Raw genomic sequence first — 23,766 nt, 5'->3', positions numbered from 1 at the left:
ATATATCTTTTTGAGTTCGGCATGAAGGGTTCCGTGTTAATTTTGACCAGCTGTAAAAACCTTTAGATACACCTAAATCAAAGTACCCGAGCGTTCTTGCATTTCGCGCTCGTGCAAATTCGGTAGGGAGCCGAACCCACGACCTTGTTCTCAGTAGCAGATTGTCATATCTACTGAGCCGCCGCGTCCTTCTTTTATTATTTTTGTACGATATTTATTACAATGAGTAACATGGTGTATTAAACAATGTATTAAAAAATAAGCAAAAGCTAGCAACCGAGGACCAGGCAGCGTAAAAGAAGCACATAAACATAACGTATAAATAAATTGCAGAATGAGTACTTTTAGATACAATAAAGAGATACTGAACAAATGTATTAAATAATACTAAAAAAGGAAGGAGCATGAACGAGTATTTAGTAGTTGTGAAGAAAACCGTTCAAATACATTGCAAAAGATTCACGAATGCACTTGGCAATAAAATCCAACTCTATAGTGCAAATAAAAAAAAGGAAAACTGCACAGGACACTATGTATAATACACGCTGTACATGAAAATGCAAATTTATTTCAGTATATACGTTCAAACATTTACTTCGAAGTGATTATGTAAATTACTAGCTTGCTCTCAGTTGAAGTCAACTGCATACGAAAACGCATGGGGGTGGTTTAATTATCATCTTCCCATCAGTTTTCGACATCTGTGCCCCTCTGTTGCCACAGAGGGCGAAAGACAGCTTTATAAAGCGCATTTATGGAGTACCCCGAAAATACGCTTCAAAGATCTAGGATGGAGCAATGAAATGTCAACCCAAGACACCACGTTACACCTTGAGGCGTGATTTCTGCGCTTGGGCAAAGAAAAGAAAATTTTAACATAACAGACGTGAGAAACAAAGCTTAACTTGTCCGGGCACATGGAAATGCTGCGTTGAGCGTCCAGACGTGGCAAATGAAAAAAAAGAAAACAAGAGGGTTTTCGTGTACGTAACGTATACCAATCAGTAATTAGAACCGACTTGAAAAGCGACTATGTCTCTGATCTGTTTTCCAGGTATAGATTTCTGTAGTTGCGAATCCTTCGGTCATTAGAGTAAGCTCGGACTCTTTCAACGAAGGCACACAAGAGAAAGATCGACGCGCGGTTCTTTTTTTTTTTTTTTTGCACCTGGCGTCGTCTGCTCGCAATCGGCAGCTGAAAATGGCGGTGCGGCTGTGTCCGTGTTCAGAATGCGACAGGAAAGCTCGTCTGCCACCTGTGTGTAACCAACTCGGTCAATAAGACGGGCGCAGGTGTGCGATACGAATTTGGCAGCACCGGTTGTCCGAGTACGTGGTAACGCACTGGCTTCGAAGGACTTCAACGCTGTGGTGTTGCGTACGGCCGACTTCAAAACTTCACGGCCGGGGTGCGGAATCTGATCAAAAAAATAAAGCCCGACATTTCTTGAGTGCAGCGTAGATTTGAGCTGTAATGTTTATTTAGTTAGTCAGTTTACCATCAAGCTGCATAATGCATTGCAAAGCGGACATACGATAAGGTACGCCCATATAATACCGTATGTATCAGACAAATCGTATATTAATATTGCGACATACGGGTTTAAATAATCATTATCAATAAAAAATACAGAACAGACTTCTGATTGCTTTTTTTTCCTCTCACAAAATTTTTAATTTCTAAGTTCTAACGTTCGAATACGAGAGGCAGGGAGGTTAACCGGAAGATAGATATCCAGTTTACTACCTTGTACTGTGGAAGGGGTAAGGGGAGACAGAAAGATAAAAAAAATTCGCATGCATAGAAAAAAAAGGGAGAATGCAGAAAAAAAATGGAAAAATGGAAACACACACATGAAAGCACTTGTAAGTGTCACAGGCGTTCATGCAGGTCGCTTGACCGGAGGAGTACAAGTTGTTAACGCCCTTGTTTTTATACACCTAATTTAACCACCCGATTCATGGCCAATCCCCCACTGTGGATTTGCGCCACAACTACGCAGGTCAACAACAACAACAACACACACACTGAAAATACAACTAGAATACAAGTACAAGAACAATGTGCACGGCCAACGTAGTGTTGTAATCTTTTACTCCATGGTTTCAAGCTAAATCTACGCTGGAGTTCGACTTTTTCGCGGAACCCGCTCATCCCGCAAAGTTTCGACGCTTATTGTTCTTTTTAGTGGCTTTAGTCATAGGCGCGAGAACGCGGTCACTGCATTTAACACTGGACAAATGCGGGAAAACGTACGTGTCTTGTTTTGCCGCCAGTTCGAGCACATGCACCACATTTTGGCCTAGTTCGATTGATTGATTGATTGAAAATTTTGTTGTTCCACCGAGCTGGGCTGCCCGCCTCTTAACCTACACGTAGGCAGGGGGGGAGGACGAAGCAGTCCCCGCGCGTTGAGGACGGTGAGTCTTCACGGCCTCAACGGCCAGGCGGATTGCTCGACGCTGGTCGTCTTCAGCCTCGCTCTGGAGCAAGGCCTCCCAGGCTTCTCTACTGACAATGTTTTCCTTGGCCCCTGGGGAGCCAGCACACTCCCATATTATATGGTCTAGCGTGCCTTTTTGCTTACAAATTTTGCAGAGGGCGTCGTTATAGTCCCTCGTCTGTGTTAAGTAGATCCAATGTGGTGATGTGTAATTGTTTCCCTGGAGGCGTCGCCAAATGCGAGCGTCCTCCGGAGAGAGAGAGAGGCCGATGCGGAGGCGGAAAGATTCTTCTTTCGGCTTTGTAATGGTCGACAATTTCCCTGTACGTGATCATGCTATCTTTCATTCCTGGCCGAGTTCGTTCTCTACGTGATGTCAGCCACATGGCTTCCGAGATACGGTGGCGCGCGCACACGTCGTGCGATTTCGGAGGTCATGTTTCACTTCACGCGGAGAATGAACTCAGCAAAAAGTGCTCGAACTGGCGGCAAAACGAGACACGTACGGTTGTCCCGCATTTGTCCAGTGTTAGATGCAGGGACCGCGTTTTCGCGCACAAGACTCCACGCTTAATAGGCTTCGATTTCGGAGGTCACGAACCAGCACATTCTTTGCGCAGGCGCTCTTTGAAATCTAGCAATAATAAAGGAAGAAAGGCTGACTCGGCTGATTTCGATCTCTTCCCGCTTTTTTTTTTTTGCGCGTTTTCTCCATGCTCTGTCACCTCATATCGCGGCAGCAACAGTCAAGGGTTCACGTGCTTCCGTCGTGGTATGCGTACTGTGTGGATAGCGTCTTCGAGTGAGTCACGGAAAAAAAAAAAAAGTGGAGAAAGGAGCCTCCTTATCACCAGTGTCGTTTTCTTTCTTTGCCGCTTGGACTCGATCCAGCCTCGTAAGGAAGGAACCTTGAAGTGGCCGTGTCGATCGGTACAAAGGCCGCATCCACAATTTTTTTTTTATCAGAAATGCGTACACAGTTAAGCAGACGACGCGCGATATTTTCCAGCTGGCGTCGTCTGCTCCGGCAGCTGAAATTTTCTGGTAGCCGCAGGGCGACGCTGCATGTCTTCCAAACCACCGGCGTGCTTTGAATGCAAGTACTGCGGGCAACCTTGTTACCTGTACCGCTTTGCTCACTTTTTCTTTTTTTCCTTTTTTGCTGCCCTAGGTGCGCATTCGTTACTTTTTTCCTCTTTTCTTTTCTCTCTCGGCGAGCGACCGTTGACAAAAGGAGGGCCATCGTTTGCGGACCACTTGAAATTCTATCTGCGATCCGATAAGGAGTGTGCCGGCGATGCTGTCTTTGAAGAGCCTTTTTTTCTTTCTCAAGCGGCAACGTACCGCGTCCCTTCACAGTCCGCTGGTCACGGATAATGGATTCCCTTTGCAGCTGTGTGCAACTATCTTTCGACAGTAATTGTCTTGACGATGCCTCGAAGGGGCTATACACAAAGCGCTTGCTTGCCTGTCCACTTCAGCCTCCCATTACAACGCAATGTTCGCTTTGTTGTACTTTCGGTTTCTTTCTCTTTTTTTTTCGGTATACAATGAGCAAGTAACTTTTTCTCACGCGCGCACAGTATCTTTTACGGAATGCTATCCTGGACAAATAAAAGCAAAAGCGCAAGAGCAGACCAGACGACGAGGAACACGGGCAAGAGCTATTTCTCGTAGTCCTTCCTATTGCTTTGCGCTTTTACTCGTACGGGGCTGTGGAATACCAAACTATAGCCTAAACTACCACCCTTCTAAAGTATCCTGGAGTTAGCCAAATTCCGCCATATTGTCGCATTCCGTAATGACGGCATTCTGAGCCAATCAGAGAAGCCGTAGCAGCCTTCTGGGCCAATCAGAGCTTACGAGATGGCGAAATCGACTACATGGAGGACATTTGACAACGTCCAATAAGAGCATATCTTAGGGCTTTGGCAGAAAAAAGTAAAGACTGAATATTTATTCGATGGCTTGGCATGTCTAACCTTAAGCTGGATACTGCAGTTCAGACTTGGCATTGCAAATATACCACGCGAACTTGCCAGTTTTAGGTGCTGTGGTTTAGTCGCCAAGAAACACGTTAGTATTATTATTTTTTTTTAAAGCAGGACACTTGGTTCACATACCTCTGATAGCGGGTGTACGCACGAACACGCATGTATCCGTACGCACTACCGTTCGCGGCGGCTCATGTTGTAGGGCTGTTCTGCTGAGCACGAGGTCAAGGACTTGGCTCCCTTCCGCGGCCGCAACGGCCGTGATCGTACCCACGAAATATAAAAAAAGGATAGTCTTTATTGTTGAAGCAATGAGACTCTAAAGGACCTTTAGAGTCTCATTAATCTGCCTCAGCACTTCTCTAGCTATACTTCGTATACCGCTATACCTACCGGTCGCATCAATCTCTCCCCTGCTTTTCTTTTCGTTTTCGCCAACACCAACGTATCTTGCGTATCTCGAATGCTGGCCGGCTGATGCTTCCGTCCACTTTAAATCCAAGCGCTTGTGGACAAGAGAGAGAGAGAGAAAGAGAGAGGTGAAATATTTATGAAACTAAAGGGAAACCGCAGGGTCCCTCGACGGGCCCTAGGCGTGAGTGGAGGCCTCAGTCCCGGACCCCATGAGCCGCGGCCACCCGGTGCCCTCTCAAGACCACATCGAGCTGGTCACGGGAGTTGAGGCTATATGTTCACAGAGAGGGAGAGGGTATCGGCGCGACGCCACGTCATTCGCTCTCTCCATAGGACCATTGTGTGATGGGATGTGGGATTGTATAGGTTGGCCCTCACGAGCTGGCACGCCCAAGTGGCGTGGTAGGGAGTGGCCGGAGCGTCGCAGTCTGGTCATTGTTGCGGGTATCTACGCGACAGCGTTAATAAGGGACGCGTGCCCCGTGTCACAGAAAAATCCGGTGTTGGAATCCCGCGCCGTCGCCGGCGTCCCGTGAGCGAAAATTGCCGTGTCTGTTCTATACGGCACTAAAGTTTTAGCGCTAGAGTTGGTCACACCAGGGTCACACCTTGTGTTGCGCTCTTTACAAAGTTATTCGTCGGAATTTTGAGAACGACAACCCACACACAAATGGCGCGGCGCAAAACACCGACAGCGCATGCCTTTTATGTTAAATGTTCTCAGACTGAAGTACGAGAAGTGCGAAACAATAAGAGAAGATCGGCCCACGCAAGAGGCCGCGTTTCTACCAGAAAGCTTAAGCGTCCTCCCAATTTTTTCCCCATCTCCTCCAACAACGAACCGATCAGAAAAAAAAAAAATCGGTAAGGCGCTCTTTATAGATGAGATCATGGGAAGCCAACAAACAAAGACACCAAGGAAAACAGGGGAAATTACTTGTACTTACCAAGTGAATTAAAGAAATTATAAAGTAATGACACTAGCATTAATTTATAATTTCTTTAATTCACTAGGTAAGTACAAGTTATTTCCCCTGTTTTCCTTGGCGTCCTTGTTTGTTGGCTTCTCGTGATATGATTGATGAAAATCGGGCCCCTCGGTTAACCCTCTTTCTTCTCGTTCTTTATAGATGAGGTTTCACGACTTCCAGTGTGTACGTAAAATTTGCAATGGGCCGGGTCTGGTGAGGGGCGCTTTAACGTCGACAGTAATGGCGAGATGCGTTCTAACGGAATTTCTACCATCGGCGTCAATTGGAAGCGCGAACAGCAGAGCGCGTGGCCGAAGCATAACTGGAGAGAGATAGATAGATAGATAGATAGATAGATAGATAGATAGATAGATAGATAGATAGATAGATAGATAGATAGATAGATAGATAGAGAGATAGAGAGAGAGATAGATAGATAGATAGAGAGAGAGAGAGAGAGAGAGAGAGAGAGAGAGAGAGAGAGAGACCCAGTGCTCCAGTCATCAGCAGCGACAGATGGGCGCATCCGGTTTTGCCTCACTGCGCGATGATGCTCCACCTATGCTGCGATACTTCCGTTTCTCTTTTATTTGAAAGTGAGAGAGAAAAACAAGATTGCGGCGCAAACTGATGACATGCACCGCTATTCGCGTTTCACTTGACGCGGATAGCACGTACATACGATTACCCGCCGCGCTGGCTTAGCTGCTGTATGGTGTTGCGCTGCTATAAGCACGAGGTCGCGGGATCGAATCCCGACCGCGTCGGCTGCATTGCGACCGAGGTCGAAATGCAAAGACGCCCTTGTTCCGTGCATGGAGGTCACGTTAAGGATCCCCCGGTGGTCAAAATTAACCCCGCGGAGTCCGCCGCTACAAATCGTTGTTTTGGCACGTAGAACCCCGGCATTGTATTCATTTCAGCACATGCGATTGTGCGCGTCTGTCAATGATGATGACTGGACGGTGCACACTATGCCTTCATATATGCTTCGGCCACAGCGTATAGTTGAAGACCCCGCCGGCGTCCAAGGGCTCCTGGGGCGGCATTCTGTAACCCCCGTATGCAGAAATGCAACTTAAGTCGAAGCCCATGCTTGACTTGATCCGAGCGACGCCTATCGGGAACGCGCCGAAGGAAACGCAGGGAGCGCGTTTGGGCGCGTTAACGCCAGGCGTCATCTAAATCAAGTCAAGCATGTGCTTCGACTTAAGTTGCATTGCTGAATAGGGGGTAAGAGTCCACCTAGTGGACTGTCCATTTCGGCCGCTGCTGATTGGCTAGGGCCTCTCGTCTCCTCCTCTCTCGTACAGCAGCATCCAATCAGCAGCGGCCGAAATGGACACTCCAGTAGCTGGACTCCTACAGAATACCCCCCTGGCTGCCGCCTGAAGGGGGAAGACAGAAGGAGATCTCTCACCTCTTCCCCTTCCCTTGACTCCATTCCGAGTGCTCAATAAAGTCATTCTCTCTCTCTCTCTCGCTTTAGACATATAGGTCTTGATTTCACAGATATTAGATTAAAAGATATGAAATAGGTTTAAAGTGTTTATTGTTAAATTATATGTTAGAGCTGCCTTCAATGTTATTAGAACCATATATGTGATTCAATACAGAATATAACCAGAGAAAGAAGGGAGTCTTTTCAAGATGACTTATTTTAAAACGCATTACGAATATTCGCTGCAATGGGAACGATAGCTTGACGTCGCGCCATAATGCAGGTTGAAATTTTATGTCCCTGCTGAATGGATATGCACTGTGAAGTCTGAACCATAGAGAAAGAAAAAAAAGTTTGTCTGAACAACGAATGTGCGTTGCTCGGAGAGGAAGCGCGCCTTCGCCGTTGGTGATAAGCAATATTTATTCACTGTTGGGGTTGGTTTCCGTGTCCCTCTTGATTTGATATGGACCCGCGTACCTGTTTACAGCGCTATCGCAGCGCAAGCGATAACGGCTGCTGGCGTGGATCGCATAGCCAACACTTGCGTCGCTGCCCTGTCGCCTTTTAAGCGGCAGCGCCCCTGGCTAAATGCTATGTCCGTTCGTACGTGGAACGTTTTGGAGCACTGCAATCACAGCGCGCAAGCGGGCATGCCACGTGCTTCTTTTCTTATTATTTCGCGGGTATCTGCAACAAGCGAAAAAACACTAATACCTGATAGATAGAGAGTTAGAAACTGTTTAATCGGACGCTATGCAAACCGATCTGCAACTTTCTCATCGGAATTTTTTTGCCCAACTTCGTTGCTTCGGAAATTGGTTAATTAATCTGTACTAGTTACGTAATTACGCAGAATACAAAAAAAAAACAGTCTGACCTACTCCGCGCAATAGTCTGCAACATGCAATTGGTCGCGTCGTCTTAGAGTGCATCGGTACATATTTTTTAAAACTCTGGCTGAAGTTAGCTGGGACACCCTGTTTATATATGCAGGGTGTTTCAGTGAACACTTTCAATTTTTTTTTTAATATTGCCTGTACCAGATAGCACAATTCTAGTCCAGGAGCTGGTTTACTCGAAATGGCGGACATTACTTGCATAAGAAAGTAAAACGCATAATCGACTACTTAACGAAAGCTCGTTAATGAAGCATTGAACTAATTACCTTATGCCGCATATTGTGATTTACAAATTGTAGCGGGTGAGACTGCAAGGCATATCCGCCTGAAATGAATTGTGCGGATGACACCGTTTACGATATATGCGTCGTCCAACTTGCTGTAAAAATGCACTGTCGTTCAACTTACTTTCTCAACAAAACTTAGTTTTATGTATTAAAGCACAAAGGTAAATGGAACGTCAATGTATTCTTCCGCAAAGTACGGGAAATAATATCTCGAAACTGGTACCATCCTGAGAATTCGTTTCAAGTGGATCCGCCTTGCGAAATCCCCGGCCAGAATTTGTAAATTGCAATATGTGTCATAAGGTCATTAGTTAAAAACTTAATTAATACATTCTTGCAATTAGTCGATTGTGCATTTCATTTTTTTTTTTTGTGGAAGTAATGTCCGCCTCTTAGTAGACGAGCTCATGGACTAGAATTGTGCTATTTGTCACAGGCAATTTTTTTTAAGTGTTTGCTGAAACACCCGGTATATAAAGTATTATGTGGCTGCAACAAAGTGCGCCGAAAAATACAACGCCTCCCGCCTTTTTTTTTGTTAGAAGGTTTATACGATATATCCTCATGTTTTAAGTAGGAATCACACAAGGTGGAACACGTCCATTCTGAAGAAGTTACCATAAAGCCCCGGTGGCGAATACTGAGTGGTTAACTCAAAGAAAATAATGTAACTAAAAGAATCCGCTAAACACAATTCGACATTTCATTAATAGGTCGGTCGGGTTGCTTTAGAGATGCCTGTGAGCCGAATAATATATTCGAGTTTTATGCAGGGAGCTATTTTCTTTTGTTACGCAGTGCAGATCTGCACGTATACGTAGTCAGCATACATAACTTACAAAATCCACGTCATGGCTACCTCTCTAGACATTGTTTCTATATGTATATATCCACAAAGTACCCCATATATACAAAAAAAAGAGAAAAAAAAAGCCGGTTTTCACACTCGTAACACGCACAGTCTGCAATCGGGTAACGTGTCTTGTGCCAAGACTGACGTCAGACCGTTTAAGCGTGGCACCTCGTCGCCGATGCTGTATACATAAAAGGCGACACAGTGTTCGGCTTCACAGAGGCGCATAAAAGATGGATTGCTTGCAACCGATCAAGATCAACCGATGCGGAAAGTGCTTCTAACCGGCTTATTTGCTGCGCCGAGTTGTAACAGCCCCCTCTTTTTTTACCTTCTTTCTACACACCGGGAGTCTTCTGCCCACGTCCGGTACGCCGACTAAAATCTCGTGACGACGTCGGTCGTCACCGAAGAAACGACGTTACGCTGGAAAAGAGAGATCTCGCAACGTAGGCGCGTGCCAGCATCGAGAATGCAGGACAGGAAGCAATAAAAAAGAAAGACAAAAATAGAAATAACGGATGTCGCGCGCCCGAAGACATGTACTGACAACACCACTGTAGTGCGGGTTGCACTGGGCTTTCTTTTTCGCGGAAAAAGGAGTGGAACGTGGCGGCACACCGCGGCGGAAATGGAGCTGCGGTACTTCTTTGTTTTGTTTCCTTTTGTTTTGCTTTTGCTTTGTTTTTTGTCCGGAAACGACGAGTACCGTACCGCTGCCAACGATGTGTGTGTGTGTGTCTGTGTGTAGGTCGCGAGCAGCAGGCATTTTTTTTTTTCTTCTGCTCCTCCTTGCAGACGAACATCACCGGATCTGTGTTTGTCGTCTTGTCGTCTGCTTGATGGCGTGTGTGGTCGCGTACTTGCGTCTGCTTCATTTGCTTTTCCCCCGCGTTTCCCCTCACCGCCCTCTTGATGCCGTACATATTATTTTTTTATATATTCCTTTACCGACGTCTTCGTGGGCGGTCGGAGAAACAACCTGATAAGAGGCTGCGCAAATTGGTGCGTCGACGAAGAGTTCATTTCCCTTATGGTGCCTTGCCTCGAGCATATTGTCGGACCGGCATGCAGTTGTGTCTAAATAAAGCGGTACATTGGGGTTATTATTTCCATCAATTACCGTTGACGTAATCAATGTATGTTTCACATAAACGGGAAAATTGATGCTTTATCGAGTTTAGAAGAAGAAAATTGAGGCTTAAAGAATCTCCTCAGTTTATTGACATCGAAGAGCTGCTTGAGCAAATTGCGTTTCAGTAGTATCAGTACTCTGAGACATCTAGCGTACGCATTGTGGGCAGACAATTTCAGGCGACAATTGACCCACGGTGGTTCACTCGTAGTACTCATTCGCGCTATCATTAGTGTAAGTAATAACTAGTAATCATTAATACTATGATAGGGCTCACTGACACTACAGTTACCAGAGCACCCAGTGGCGTCACTTGGCTTCCCGTGGCGCCTGGTAAGCCTGCTCGGGGTGTCGCCTCTCCACGCCTGCCCTCCCCTTTCCTCTGTCTATTGCCACTCCGTCCTAGTTCTCAACTCACATATTGTATTGCGAATGTTAAATAATATAAAAGGGCCACGCCCCTCGTTTTGCCTGTAATTCGGCATTTGTGCTTGTAACAATAAAAAAAAAGACAATATTGTGGCAGTTTGATATGTCACGTGACATGCCTGCAGATAACACTTACAATATTACACAATGTCGTAAGCAGTACCCTGCAGAAACACTGCTCACATCAAGTTATAATTATCATTCATAGCCGGAAAGAGTTACTTTTCATATATATTTGGCGGGCACTTTGAACGGACCTTAATACACATCGGCTATAACGAACAAAATTAAGGCATAACGAGCAAAATTAGGCTGACGCGAAAACACATTGAAAACACATTGCCCACGCACGCTGTTCCTTCAGCACCTCTCTGCTTCAGCCCATTCTCTTGATCGGTTTATTTAGCTGCCGTGGGCGCGTTAACTGCATTCTTCTACGAGCCGCGGATAATACGGAGGCTCGATCGAGTAGAGACCGCCGCAACCCCCCCCCCCCCACCCCTCCCCCAGCAAGCTGCACCTGGGGCGAACCCCTCCTCCTCCTCTTAGTGACGCCGCTTAGAGTTAATGATTATTAATGAACACTATGAGGTGCTCCACCTTGAGCGTAATGAGTACACTGCGGGTTCCCCATCTTGAAAGGGCTGCTGTCACGATTGAGTGGTACAGATGACCCTCCTTTTCCTCGCTTGTGCCTGCCGATTCGTACAGTACTCACAGTACTGACTGGGTATGTTCGATTTGTCGTCCCGGACTTCCAAGAACTACCGGGGACGCTGCTCTCAGCCAATGAGCGTTGGTGTATACGCTGCTCCTCGGACAGCATACCGAGCCATCCAGGATGAATCAAAGAGGCCAACTTAGGCTAAGTGCTCATAGAATGATGACTATGACAATCCCACCTCGAGCACTCACAGTACAAACGAGCACTAGCACAGTCCCTTAGAACTAGACTACCGCACATTTACTTCACCTATGTGTTTGCTAATGATCGCCCGAGGTTTTCTGTCCACGATGCGTACACTGGATGGTGTGAAGTACGTGTCTCGTCTGTAGAGTATTCTCTATCGTTCACGTCTTATTAGCCGCGTCGTAGCCGTCGCAGTTGGGAGTATTCTTTTAAAAAAAAGAGAGCGCACGTTGGGCCGTGCCAAGAAGAGTCACGTGACGCCCGACGGGCGGCAATTAAGAGAGACGTACGCGTTGGGAACCGTAAACTCCCCCGCGTAGCACCACAAGGACGGGGAATTATCGGAAAGGCCGAAGGAGACACGGGCGCCTCCAACATACACCGCTCGCTTCGTTGTTCTGGCCGTTTCCGCCGTTAGTCCGGCCGATATTTACGACGCTTGGCGACGCCATAATACGCGACGCCATCGCCCCCCCCCCCTCCCCCTTGCCCCCTGCAGCGCCATTGCAAGTCGCGTATCGAGACGCCGCTGCAAACTGTCGTCTGCTTGAGCCGTCGTGGTCGTACTGGGAGAGGAACGGGCGCCGTTCCTCTGACGGCCCAGAATCGGCCCGTTTCACATCGCCATCGGCTGTTTGTCCTTCTAATCCTCAGCGAGTCCCTTAGTTTACGTCTTCCGGCTCGCATCATCGCCGGGGGAACGTTGCACCCGTTTCCATGGCAACGGTCAAGCTATAGCTGCCTCTCGCCCCGATGTCGTTTGTTCTTGGTCACCCGTCTCCCCCTTCCTACATTCATGTTTTTTTTTGTTCATTCAGTCTTGCGTATACGTACTGAATCGCATGCAATGCCTATGGTATGCGGTGTATTGTTCTCTACAAAAATTACTACACAGAAGGAAATGTGGCGTCAGTTACCATGCTTGGGATTGATATGGCTAGTTCGTGTATACCTAAACCCGCCGCGGGGTCTCAGTGGCTACATGGCGTAATGGGGGCATTATTATTTCGTTGGAGGCGAAATGCAAAAACGCTCACGGGTACCGCAGGGGGTCAAAATTATTCCGAAGTCCCCCCTCCCCCCCCCCTTCCCCTCCTCTGTGGCGACCCATGATCCAACCGTGTTGTTTCGGGACGTTAAAACACACAATTGAATTTGCACAGATTTGTCTATTACTCTTCGTGGTTCACTGTTTCAGATGTTCCTTTAGGGAATTATGTAATATGCGCCTTTCTTTTTTCGAAATTTCCGAGAAATCGTATGTTTCTCAACACACTTAGCAAGGCAATAAATAGCTCTTGCGCGCCCGCATACTTCAAAGCGTTGCGTTCGTAGAGCAACATTTTGTTAAACATGTTCAATTTGCAGAGTCACAAAGCCGTTTGAAGCAGTCAGAAGGGCGACGAAGCCTTTGTGCAAAGCCGTGTACCGGCCATCGTTCCTGCAGGTTTTTGGCACGCTCTATACTCACGCTGCAGGCTAACGGCCACGTACTTGCAGCTACCGTAGACGCTGCCGCCAGAGCTCCATGTGATAGTTTACAACGTGAAACGTCTTTAAATATGGCCACAGAGGGGGTCGCCTGCAGAAACCGATGTAAAGAACGCATGTTATAGCACTACCTCGCATACATTTGCAAACACACTACTCATGCAGCTTACTGTGGCGTCATTGTGTGCCGAGGAAAGAAGGCATGCGCGTGACGCGCGCGCAGGTGGCGCCGCTGTCGCGTCATGCATGACGCAACTGAAGCTAAAATTAGCCTCGCGCGCGGTCTACGGAGAGGCGTAGCCCGGCAGTACGTCTGTCCATTCGAGCAGAAATAGTCGCATTTGATGAAGCTCACTGTGCTATAATATAGGCGTAAATTATCAAACTCATACTGGGTATAATGAGAAGTTATGAAGCCTACAAGAGTGCAATTTATTTTGCAGAAATTTCACGCTCGCTAGCGTCGAGCGCTCTGTGCTGTCGCCCCATTTCTATTCCATTAGAAAAAAAAATTTCGCGCTAGAAACAATTCAACAGACAAAAACATATTTAATCCGGCTCGCGCACAACGACTCATCTTTTTAATTTGAAATACCCGCCGCGCCTTAGCTGGATAACGTGTACGTCTGCTAGCCAGGCAAATGTGACGAGCAGACGACGTGAATGGAGCTCGCGGTGCCCTGACCTTGCGTCCGGCTGTGACTTCCCGGAACCCACGCACGAAGCCAAGCCGCGTCGGTCGTCGCGCCGAACCAGCTGTCGCGTGCAATTAAGCCTCTGATGCAACGCGCGCGTGACACGCGTTCGCCCGCTTCTGTGTAGCATAATGGCGGCGACGATTCCCAGGCTGGGTTGAGCCGCGACTCTGCTCCGCGTCAGACTGTGTAGGATCTCCGGGAAGCTGCGGACGGAGAGCAGACGGAGGCCGCTTTTTCGCGTGCCAGCATCCTTATGCCCTTAGAACGCTATCTGTGATGAACCCTTGCACATTGTAATGCACGTTCCCTTTAATCTTTGTCGAGATTATCTACGAAGCGATTGCGTAGAGCATTCATGCCACGCATGTGAAGTCGGATGGGTGCGTAACTGTACGGGAGTGGGTTTAATCGTAGCAGACTGGGAGTGTTGCTACTGGTCCATGTTTAAATAAAGGCGCTTAAAACGCATGTATGTATGTATGTATGTATGTATGTATGTATGTATGTATGTATGTATGTATGTATGTATGTATGTATGTATGTATGTATGTATGTATGTATGTATGTATGTATGTATGTATGTATGTATGTATGTATGTATGTATGTATGTATGTATGTATGTATGTATGTATGTATGTGTGTGTGTGTGTATGTATGTGTGTGTGTATGTATGTATGTATGTATGTATGTATGTATGTATGTATGTATGTATGTATGTATGTATGTATGTATGTATGTTCTTTATCTCTGCCTTCGGTTTTTCTTTCTGTAAATGTTCGGTTGCAGTCGGCGCATATGTCTTCGCTTCGATTTGTGCCTTGTTTTAAGCTTCTTAATTTTTCTGAAAGATTGAGTGGTGTAAAGAAACGCTAAAGACAATCCGCGATATCTGCTCACTCACTCACTCACTCACTCACTCACTCACTCACTCACTCACTCACTCACTCACTCACTCACTCACTCACTCACTCACTCACTCACTCACTCACTCACTCACTCACTCACTCACTCACTCACTCACTCACTCACTCACTCACTCACACTGCTTCACCTGACTGACATCGAGGCTGCGTATCGCACTTCGTCCCGTTGTAGCCATCCAAAAGCTGTTTAAACGCTTGCCGCTCGCAGTACTGCTCATCACATCTCTTTATACGTTGTTCAAACAGCGTAAGACTGCCTTTATCTTCCTGTGCAGAAGCCGTGCACCACTCTACCAGTCATGCATCTTGGAAGTCAGCCACTGAAGGTACTATCCACTAGAAATGCCCACCCCTTGCGTAATTCACCCAAATGTGACATTCGAGTGGTAACTAACTAACTAACTAACTAACTAACTAACTAACTAACTAACTAACTAACTAACTAACTAACTAACTAACTAAACAAATAAATTGAGTTCACAGTCGTTAGTTTCCATGCCACATGAGGGCCTTCGGTAGTTGCTTTAGCGTTGACTAGGGCATTGATGGTCTACCAGATATGCTTCGCTTATACATTCACTTGTCATAATATAAGCGGTCTTTTGCTTTTAAATAGGCGAGGGAAGTATGTGTAGGCACTAGGACCTTTACTTAGATTGTTAGTGTGTGTTATCATTCCAAGTTATTGAAGCACAACGCAAGTTTTTTGTGGACGTTGTTTTCCATTTCTAAGAAATTGTAACTTTCCAAGTGTCTTCGTTGTGTAAGGAGGGTTCCGGAATAACCGTACACATGTATATATTCTCGGCAATGAACACCTTGCGTTTCTTTTTTTGCATAAAAAAGGGAAAGCTGCTATAATTTCTTCGCAGCGTTTTTTGAATCAGAGTGCCTGGTTGTAGGTGATTTCAAGCGGACGATATACGTAATGATAATTTTTAGGTTTTACGGAATATTTAAAGGAATCTCCTGTAACAGACAGCATAATCATTGTTCTTTAACTAGATTATTCGAAGTGGCGGATATTACTAGCACGGAAAATCGAAACACATGTTCAACTAATTAATAAAAGTTCACTAATTACCTTCCTTATTTATTACTCTGTGGCACATAGTGAAATTTACGAATCGTAGCTGGTGAGTTTGCAGGACGTATCCACTTGAAATGAATTTCCAGGGTGACACCACTTTCGAGATATTATTTCCCAATGTGTCCAGTTACTTTTGGGCTTCACTGCATAAAAGAGCGCCTTGTAAAAAAAAAAATGAAGCGACACTGCATCTTTACGGCGAGTTTGATGGCACATATCTCCAAACAGATGTCATTCTGGAAATAAATTCCAAGTGGATACGCCTTGGAAACACCACAATTCGTGAATAGCAGTATATGTGCCATGAAATAATTCATTAATTAGTTAACTAGTGATTTTCATTAGTTAGTTTAATATGTGTTTTGATTCCTTGTGCAAGTAATATCCGCCTCTCTGAATAATCCAGCTGAAGGATTAGGATCGCGTTATCTTCAACAGGCGATTTTTTAAAGAAAATTTCTAAAACCTAAAGATGATCACTCCCTATAGGATGTCCCAGCTAACGTTAGGCAAGTCGTTCAACGAAAAAAAAATTATTAAAAATGAACACGATGCAGGGTGCGACCTTCAGACTTACGGCGACCTCCGACGACCGAACAAGTCCCAAGGTCGTATATTTCGCCGTAAGTTTCTAATCTTGTTTTCTTCTTCTTTGGACAGCTTCACTAACGCTAGCTGGTACCACAGTACACAATGCGTAACAGTCTAGAGTATACTGCGATGTAGAATTGTGATGAGCGGTTATTGAATAAACAAGAAATATTCTAATCTATGGTGCTTTTTACTTTCTCGCTGAATGTCCGCGAAATGTCCCCAGGGTGGATAACAGGCCATAAAGTATGTTGTTTGAGAAGGAGGGAGGGGTGGGGAGCGGAGATGCAAGATAGTTTGGCTTCGTTCCGAAGGGAAACCCTGCGCACACACTATGCTTAAAATAAACAAAAGAACAAAGGTGTACGATGCATTTCCGACGTGTCCCCCGGGAGGTCCATCGACCACTTATTCGTCGCTGACGCAGCATTCTGCTCCAAAGCAGACGACACAAAGTCTGTCCAAAGTATTTCCGCTTTGGCGGCCATTCACGTGATGTAGTACGACGGCCACTCAGATGCGTCAGCGCTGACGCAGCGGCGCGTAAGCTGTCGACCGATTTTCGGCTCTGCCGATGAGTATGGTGCGGGCGAAATGCGCCCGTGGGTTGTAGCGTATGCTAGCTTGTACACTCTAAGCCCACCACGTGGTGGCGGTCGTAAAGAGAGCCGCTTAGGACACCGCGGAGGAGGCCATGACGCGAGAGAGCTGGTGCTCTGGGAAGTGGAGGGGGGGGGGGGGTGGCTCTACACCACCCGTGAGGCACAGCACTTACGTGTGGCCGATAGCGGTGTTCATCTACCTGGGCGCTTGGCGAACAAAGTGTGCGCCTTGTCTATGCTGCGGAGATACGGGCACTGTCATCCCCGTTGGAATGCAGTACGCCCCGCCCCGCCGACGGATGTCGATGGAGCGTGACTAATCCGAGTTCGTGGAACAGCGGTCACTCACTGACTTCGTCTGTCTGCGCGGAGGAAACCTGTGAACGGCGCGCATTCCTGTGTAACACTCGGGATCGTAGACGCGCCGGGATTGCTGTGTGTGTGTTTGGTTGTGAGTGTGGGTAGGCGATTTTGTTTGTTTTGGGAATCTGGGGGGGGGGGGGGGGGTCGAATGACCGCAAGCGCCATCCTCCAGCCTGTTCGTGTGGCTTGCGTGTGCTCTACAAATGTAATCTGTGGGACGGTTGCGTATGTCGTTTGTGTTTTGCGTGCCGGAACGGTGCGCCTGTGTGTCGCCGCTAACGGTCGTCTGCTTCCTCCCACTCTTGTCGTCTGCTGCTTGCGGGATCACCGTAACGTCGTACGTCTGTCCCACTCGGCAGCTTCTCGAGGGACAGACGACAGGAGAACAGCGTCTGCCCTTTGCTCGGGGAAACAGACGACGCAGGAACGTCGTCTGCCCTGATGTGGAGGTTGCGAGACGGACGGCTGACCTTCAACAGAATAAGAATAGACAAAAAAGATGATTGACAAAGAAACACGGGAACGTTCAGAGCGTGGATCCGTTGCAACGGGAGAAGACACACACTATGCAAACCACCAAGCATGCGATGTCCCTCTCGAACCATTCTATACATTTAAAGAAGGAACTAGCTGAAAAGTACAGTCGTGACAAATACGAGAAGACTGAATTCGTTCCTAAGCTATATTTACTTGCGATGTGTGGATTTGAATCGGACGTGGTGGTACGTAACACTTTTCTTTCCCATTGGCCATTTTTGTCTCATCGAAGAGTATTGTATGGCGCTTGAATTTTTATTCCTTGCGGCATTTTTAAGGCAATTTGAGTGCTCACTTTCGTATTGAGCCATCTTTAGCTCTCCGTTTTGCGTAAAACTCTACAACTCGGGGTCAGCTGCAATTTCCACATTCAAAGTACACGTGAAACGCGGCAATGCTTTCATAAAATAACCGGTGGACAGTTGCGGCGAAAATTTATCACATTTGAAAGAGGTAGTTTTTGCCACTGTAGGAAGCAGAATTTAGATTTAGGGCCTCATACTTTTTCTTAAAGATTGCCGAAAATTGGCAAGTCTGAAAGAACAGACTAAAGAAAATTAACACATGACGTCTACAAGTCCCCAACTATGCACCAAAAATATATACCGCAGTTCTGTAAACAGCATCCGTTAGAGCATCTCAAGTGGACGAATGTGATATACGAATTTACAGCTTATATAATATTGTTACAGTGTTTACACGGGCTTCTGCAAAAGTCCTATTCAGGGCAAGCGCTATTGCGCACAAACACTCAGACACCGTGCGCTTAACTGGTTTGAATAAACGTATTGTATTTACGGGAGGAATCTGCATTCTACAGACTTAAGAAGCGGTATTGTGATTAAGGCCTTCAAATTCGACGAGAATTGTCAACATTTCTAAAAGAAGGCAGAAAACGACGTGCAAAGTTTACAAATACGTGACTGCGCACCAAACGCAGATATCGAAGTTCTGTTAACTACACCTGCCGGCGAATTTGAAGCGAACAAGTGGGATATACAAGTTTAGGGCTTACACTTAGAATCCTTACAACATTTACGAGCGTTTCGCAAAAGTAGTATTCACAATTTAGTAACGTTGTCAGCTTTAGATGTTCCAATAGGTGCATATAGAGAATTGGGATATCGTACTTTATTGCTGAGTTCCGGAGTCGGCAAACTTGATAATCGCCTGTTTTTTTTTAATTGTGTTGTTTTCAGGTGTTAAGAAAAAAAAATCATTTAATGCTTAACTAAAGCTCTATCTCCTACAGTCGATAGATCGTAACTTTTTTTTGTTCTTTTAAATGTGAAAAATATCATCAAGTTAGGTGCAGCGAATTCCGAGCCAGGATCTGTTCTCATACATGCATTTCAATAGGAGCTCCGGAGACAAAGCGCGCTCTTAATGCACTAATGTATTCAAACCTCGAGCCGAATTAAACGGTAAGGTATCGACGGTGGGGGCTCAAGCACGATCGACTTCGTCGTTGTACAAGCAGTGGCGTCCGTCGTATTGACTGGAATCACGAGAAAAAGCGCTCATTAAAGTGTTGATTTCTTTTACTGCGTCTCTTGCTTCATCTGCGTTTCGTCGTTGTTTGAAAGGCGTTCGAATCGCAGAACAGTTCTCGCTGCGGTTAGCCCGTAAATTCTGCTGGTCGGAGCTCCAATGAACCTCGCGAAGAAACGAAACTCACGAATAATAATAACAATAATAATAATAATAATAATAATAATAATAATAACGTCACCTTTATTGCTCGCCGGAAATTACGCGGAACCGAGGACGTTGAGAACCAGCGCAGTTTCCTGGCACGGCTTCCGAGATCGCAGGGTGTGCGCTGCGCGCTGAAAATCTCGGGGGCCACGGTCTGGTATTTGCAACCATAGAGTTTCATATTAGTATACCTAAAGGCAAATCTGGCGCTGCGATCGTTCAACCATCATGGGAATGATGGGAAGTACAGGCTTCGGATTGGCATTCTATTGACTGGCGAACTAGTCTACAAGTATTTTTTTGGCAGTTTTGGTTTCGCTCCAAGCGCAATTGCTATAACCTGCAGTGGGACAGTGCAACGCATAGAGTTTCTCACTATGGTGCAACGCAAAGCTCTCTGCCTTTGTTATGTTGCTCTGAGTGGCGATAGCGCGCTGGGCCAGCGACTTGGACGATGCTTGTGTCGCGGTGTGGCGTCGAAGCCGTGACGAGAAAGCGGCGGCATCGTAAACGTTGAAAGAACATGTTTTGAGCGTTTGGACCTTTGTTTGTTAAGTGTGTTAGGTTGGCACTGTAGCGTTACGTGCTTTATGAAACTTCAGAATAGGACAAAGAAGGCACTACTGATACCAAGACATATACAGTTGTACTTCTAGTGGCTTGAAAATCAAATTTTATTGAGGGCTTCATTATGTGCTCGTTTATGTGCTCATTGACATGCGTGTTTTAGGACTTTGAGAACACAAACTTACCTGTGGTAGGAAAGATAGCTGCTTCCGAGCTGTAGTCTAGTGTCGCACAACGGGTACCCGCAAAGCCACGCTGTAACGCTTCGGAAGCGGTACGCCAATATAAAATATGATGAAGCATACTCGTAGGAGGCCACTAGCATCCTAGCTAGCACTGCAGCAGATGTGCTTAAAAGTACTTGAAGACGTTCAGCAATCGTGACAGCCGACGCAACCTTTTCGAAAGAGCAAGAGAGTTCGCAAGTGCCTGTCGTTTGCGAGAAAAGTCTCGCGTTTGCAGCGAGCAGGCGTCGTAGCAGACGACACTTTTAGCATTCCGCTCAAGGGCGCAACGCTTTGTCACAATACAACATTTTTATTTCCAGAAATACTAGGTGAGTATTTTTATATAAGTACATGCACGGTTGTTTTGCTTTTGCAAAAATGAATAAATAATTATTCTTTGGCGTTAAATTGGGAACATAATCGCACGAGTATGGATACCCTGGTGTGTCCTGGTGACCAACCATAGTAAACCATGCTTCCATCTCAAATTCATACAAAGTTTAGGTAGCGTGTTGTACATTACATAACATACTGCAGAAATAGAATTAGATTTCACGCGATAATATTTGAGTATAGCTTTGTTTACTGCGCCAGAAGCAAACGCCACTGGTCTAAAGACCGAAGTCAATCCGAAGCCTGTACTTCCCATCATTCCCATGTAGGTTGAGGCAACGCTCATGAGAACCCCCTTAGACACTAGCGCCACATTTCCCTCTAGGGTATTTATTTAGAAACTCTATGTTTGCAACATATTCAGGGTGGCCACTCTAGTCCTACCCACTAACCAAGCAGGGACACGCGTCGTTTGCTTAGAAGCTATTTAGGGTCTGTTAATATATACATTAAAAATTTAAAAATACCGGAATGCGGCTTTGCGAAGATTGCTTCAATTGTATCTACTATTCATTTATAACGAATTTAGCCAAACTGAACTTTAGATTGCGTTACAGTTGGCGTTTATGACCTGCTGAAAAATGCGCGTCAAACGCGGCTTCAGACCTGAGGAAACAGGGTATACTCACGCCACCGAAAGTGGGGGTGGCGGTCATGTGGTATCCCAAACAGCTCAAGAGCTGGTGTGGCCGCACTAGCCATATACATTGACCCGTGTTGCCGAAAGCTGCCGAATTGGCCCTTCCTATTGCTCACTTCTCTTGGAAACAAAACCGCTATCCCTTCCTGACCCGCAGATGGCTTGATGGACTCAGCTTTTTTACAGCATGGCCATAGTGTGCGTGTGCGCGCGCGCGCGCGCGTGTGTGTGTGTGTGTGTGTGTGTGTGTGTGTGTGTGTGTGTGTGTGTGTGTGTGTGTTTGTAAGCGTCATGTGTATTTGGTGCCACGAAACTGCCACGACAGGTTTCGATGACGTGAGGATGTTCCTTTTTAGAACTGATGTTGAAAAGCGCGAATAAAACAAGGACACGAGGAAACAAACACCACATACTACTGCGCTGACTGCCAACTGGAAGTTTATTTGAAATTGTCCTGCCATTTTATACCTTTTCTAGCATAGGCATGCCTACACCAGTCGCAAACACATCAGCAAAATCAGCTAACATCATAATCTTTCATGCAAAAAAGCTATTTCTTTTTTTCCGACAAGGCAAGAGAGGGAACGCTTACACATTTACCGCCATCCTCTGCGACTGATGTACGTATGCCTATGCTGGAAACGGTATAAAATGGCTGGACAATTTTAAATAGACTTCCAGTTGGCAGTCAACGCTAGTATGTGGTATTTGTTGCCTTGTGGCCTTGTTTCATTCGCGCTGTTCAACATCAGTTCTTAATATGAACCAACTAGCCCCCATCAAGATCTTATTGATGCTGCTTTCCCACGTCCAAATTCCCGCTGTACTTGGCGCCTCCGCATCGAAAAAAAAAAAACAACGTATTTTCCATAACCAGCATTCGAAAACCCAATTTGAAACATACGGTATACTACATGAAAACCCGCATGTTCCCGCATATTTTATCATTGGACAGGGAAATGCTACAGAGCGTATGGCCTTTTTTTTTTCAGCTTTTTTCTTTTAATTTTGCCATAATGCAGTTACCTGAAATGTTGAATATGTATATTTTCTTTTAATTGTTTTCCCTTTTTATGTGAATCATATCTTCTTGTCTCCATAATGTATAACTACATGCAATTACCAAAACATATGTTTGGTATTGCATGTCTTGCAAATTGAAATTGAATTGAATTACCTGGGGTCGGATTTCGATACGCTGTAATAGCGCTCACGTATGGCGGTATCACGGCTACGTACATAAAACGAAGCGAAAACAAAAGCCCCTCGTACTTAAACGCGTGTTAAGCAGGAGCCGCCACAGAGAGCCGTTTTTTCAGATCTGAGCCGCCCCCACATTGCTTGTCTTGCAAATGGTTTCCTAATGGTCCTTTTTTTAGTTTTTTTTTTTCGCCACATCGTGCCCCCTCGATAAACGACGTGGAAACACCGCCCATTCGGGTGGGGCGCGATTTTTATTTTTGTTATGTTTTTTTTTTATACCAATGCGTTTTGCGGTCTCTTTCTAGCGTCCGTCTTGCCTTCCATTTGAGCCGTTGTAAATGGGGGCGTTCGTCCTGAGAGCTGACGCTATGCGATTTAGCCATTTGTATATATAGCTTTTGCTTGAAGTGCTTGAAGCACGTATTGTCGGCAGTGTACCGCATCGGCGATCATATAACGCGGAGGCCTTGGGATTCCGATAGTTGGCGTCGATGTCGGGGCCCCGAAACCCGCTACAGCAGGAGACAGGCGGTGCTACATGCTGTTTTTCTTATTCACACAGTGTCTTAAAACAATCACTAGATGGAACTTTGACGCTAGTGTCTACGGGAGTTGCAATTATGGCGGTTTCAGTCGGCATGGGAACGATGATTAGGCCGTGAATTGGCCTAAGCCTTGTTCTTCTCGCTTTAAACGGCTCTGTGACTTTGCGTGAGGGATCGTTGTGAAAAAAAAAAAAGAAGTAATGCGTTACAAACGGAACAATTCGTAGTGATTACGCATGTACGCAGTCACATATTGCTTTCTGCATTTAGAAAAAAAGATAGGATTGATTCGAAATATCGGTCAATAAAGGCAGGTGCATAGTAGTTAACAAAGTTACAAGAACGTGTTAGCCGCTGGGCTATAGTCGGTACGAAATTTCAAGGTAGACGAGCGATGAATTGCTGATGAAAAGAAGA

The 23,766-nt window shown here is 45.9% G+C and overlaps 1 protein-coding gene across 2 annotated transcripts in view; it reads left to right on the top strand.

Annotated features, from left to right (window-relative positions):
* Myo81F (Myosin 81F) overlaps positions 1–23,766 on the top strand; it is a 128,520-nt gene that overhangs the window by 4,274 nt on the left and 100,480 nt on the right. Inside the window, exon 2 of one of the 2 annotated variants that reach the window (XM_070527329.1) lies at positions 15,169–15,219. The exons of the other annotated variant lie outside the window; for it this stretch is intronic. Coding sequence (XP_070383430.1) covers positions 15,169–15,219 — 51 coding nt within the window. The remainder of the gene's footprint in view (positions 1–15,168; positions 15,220–23,766) is intronic. 2 annotated transcript variants of the gene reach the window in all.

The sequence above is a fragment of the Dermacentor albipictus genome, chromosome 10 (assembly GCF_038994185.2).
Source record: "Dermacentor albipictus isolate Rhodes 1998 colony chromosome 10, USDA_Dalb.pri_finalv2, whole genome shotgun sequence".
NCBI lineage: Eukaryota > Metazoa > Arthropoda > Arachnida > Ixodida > Ixodidae > Dermacentor > Dermacentor albipictus.
This window is presented reverse-complemented; position numbering and strand designations above follow the sequence as displayed.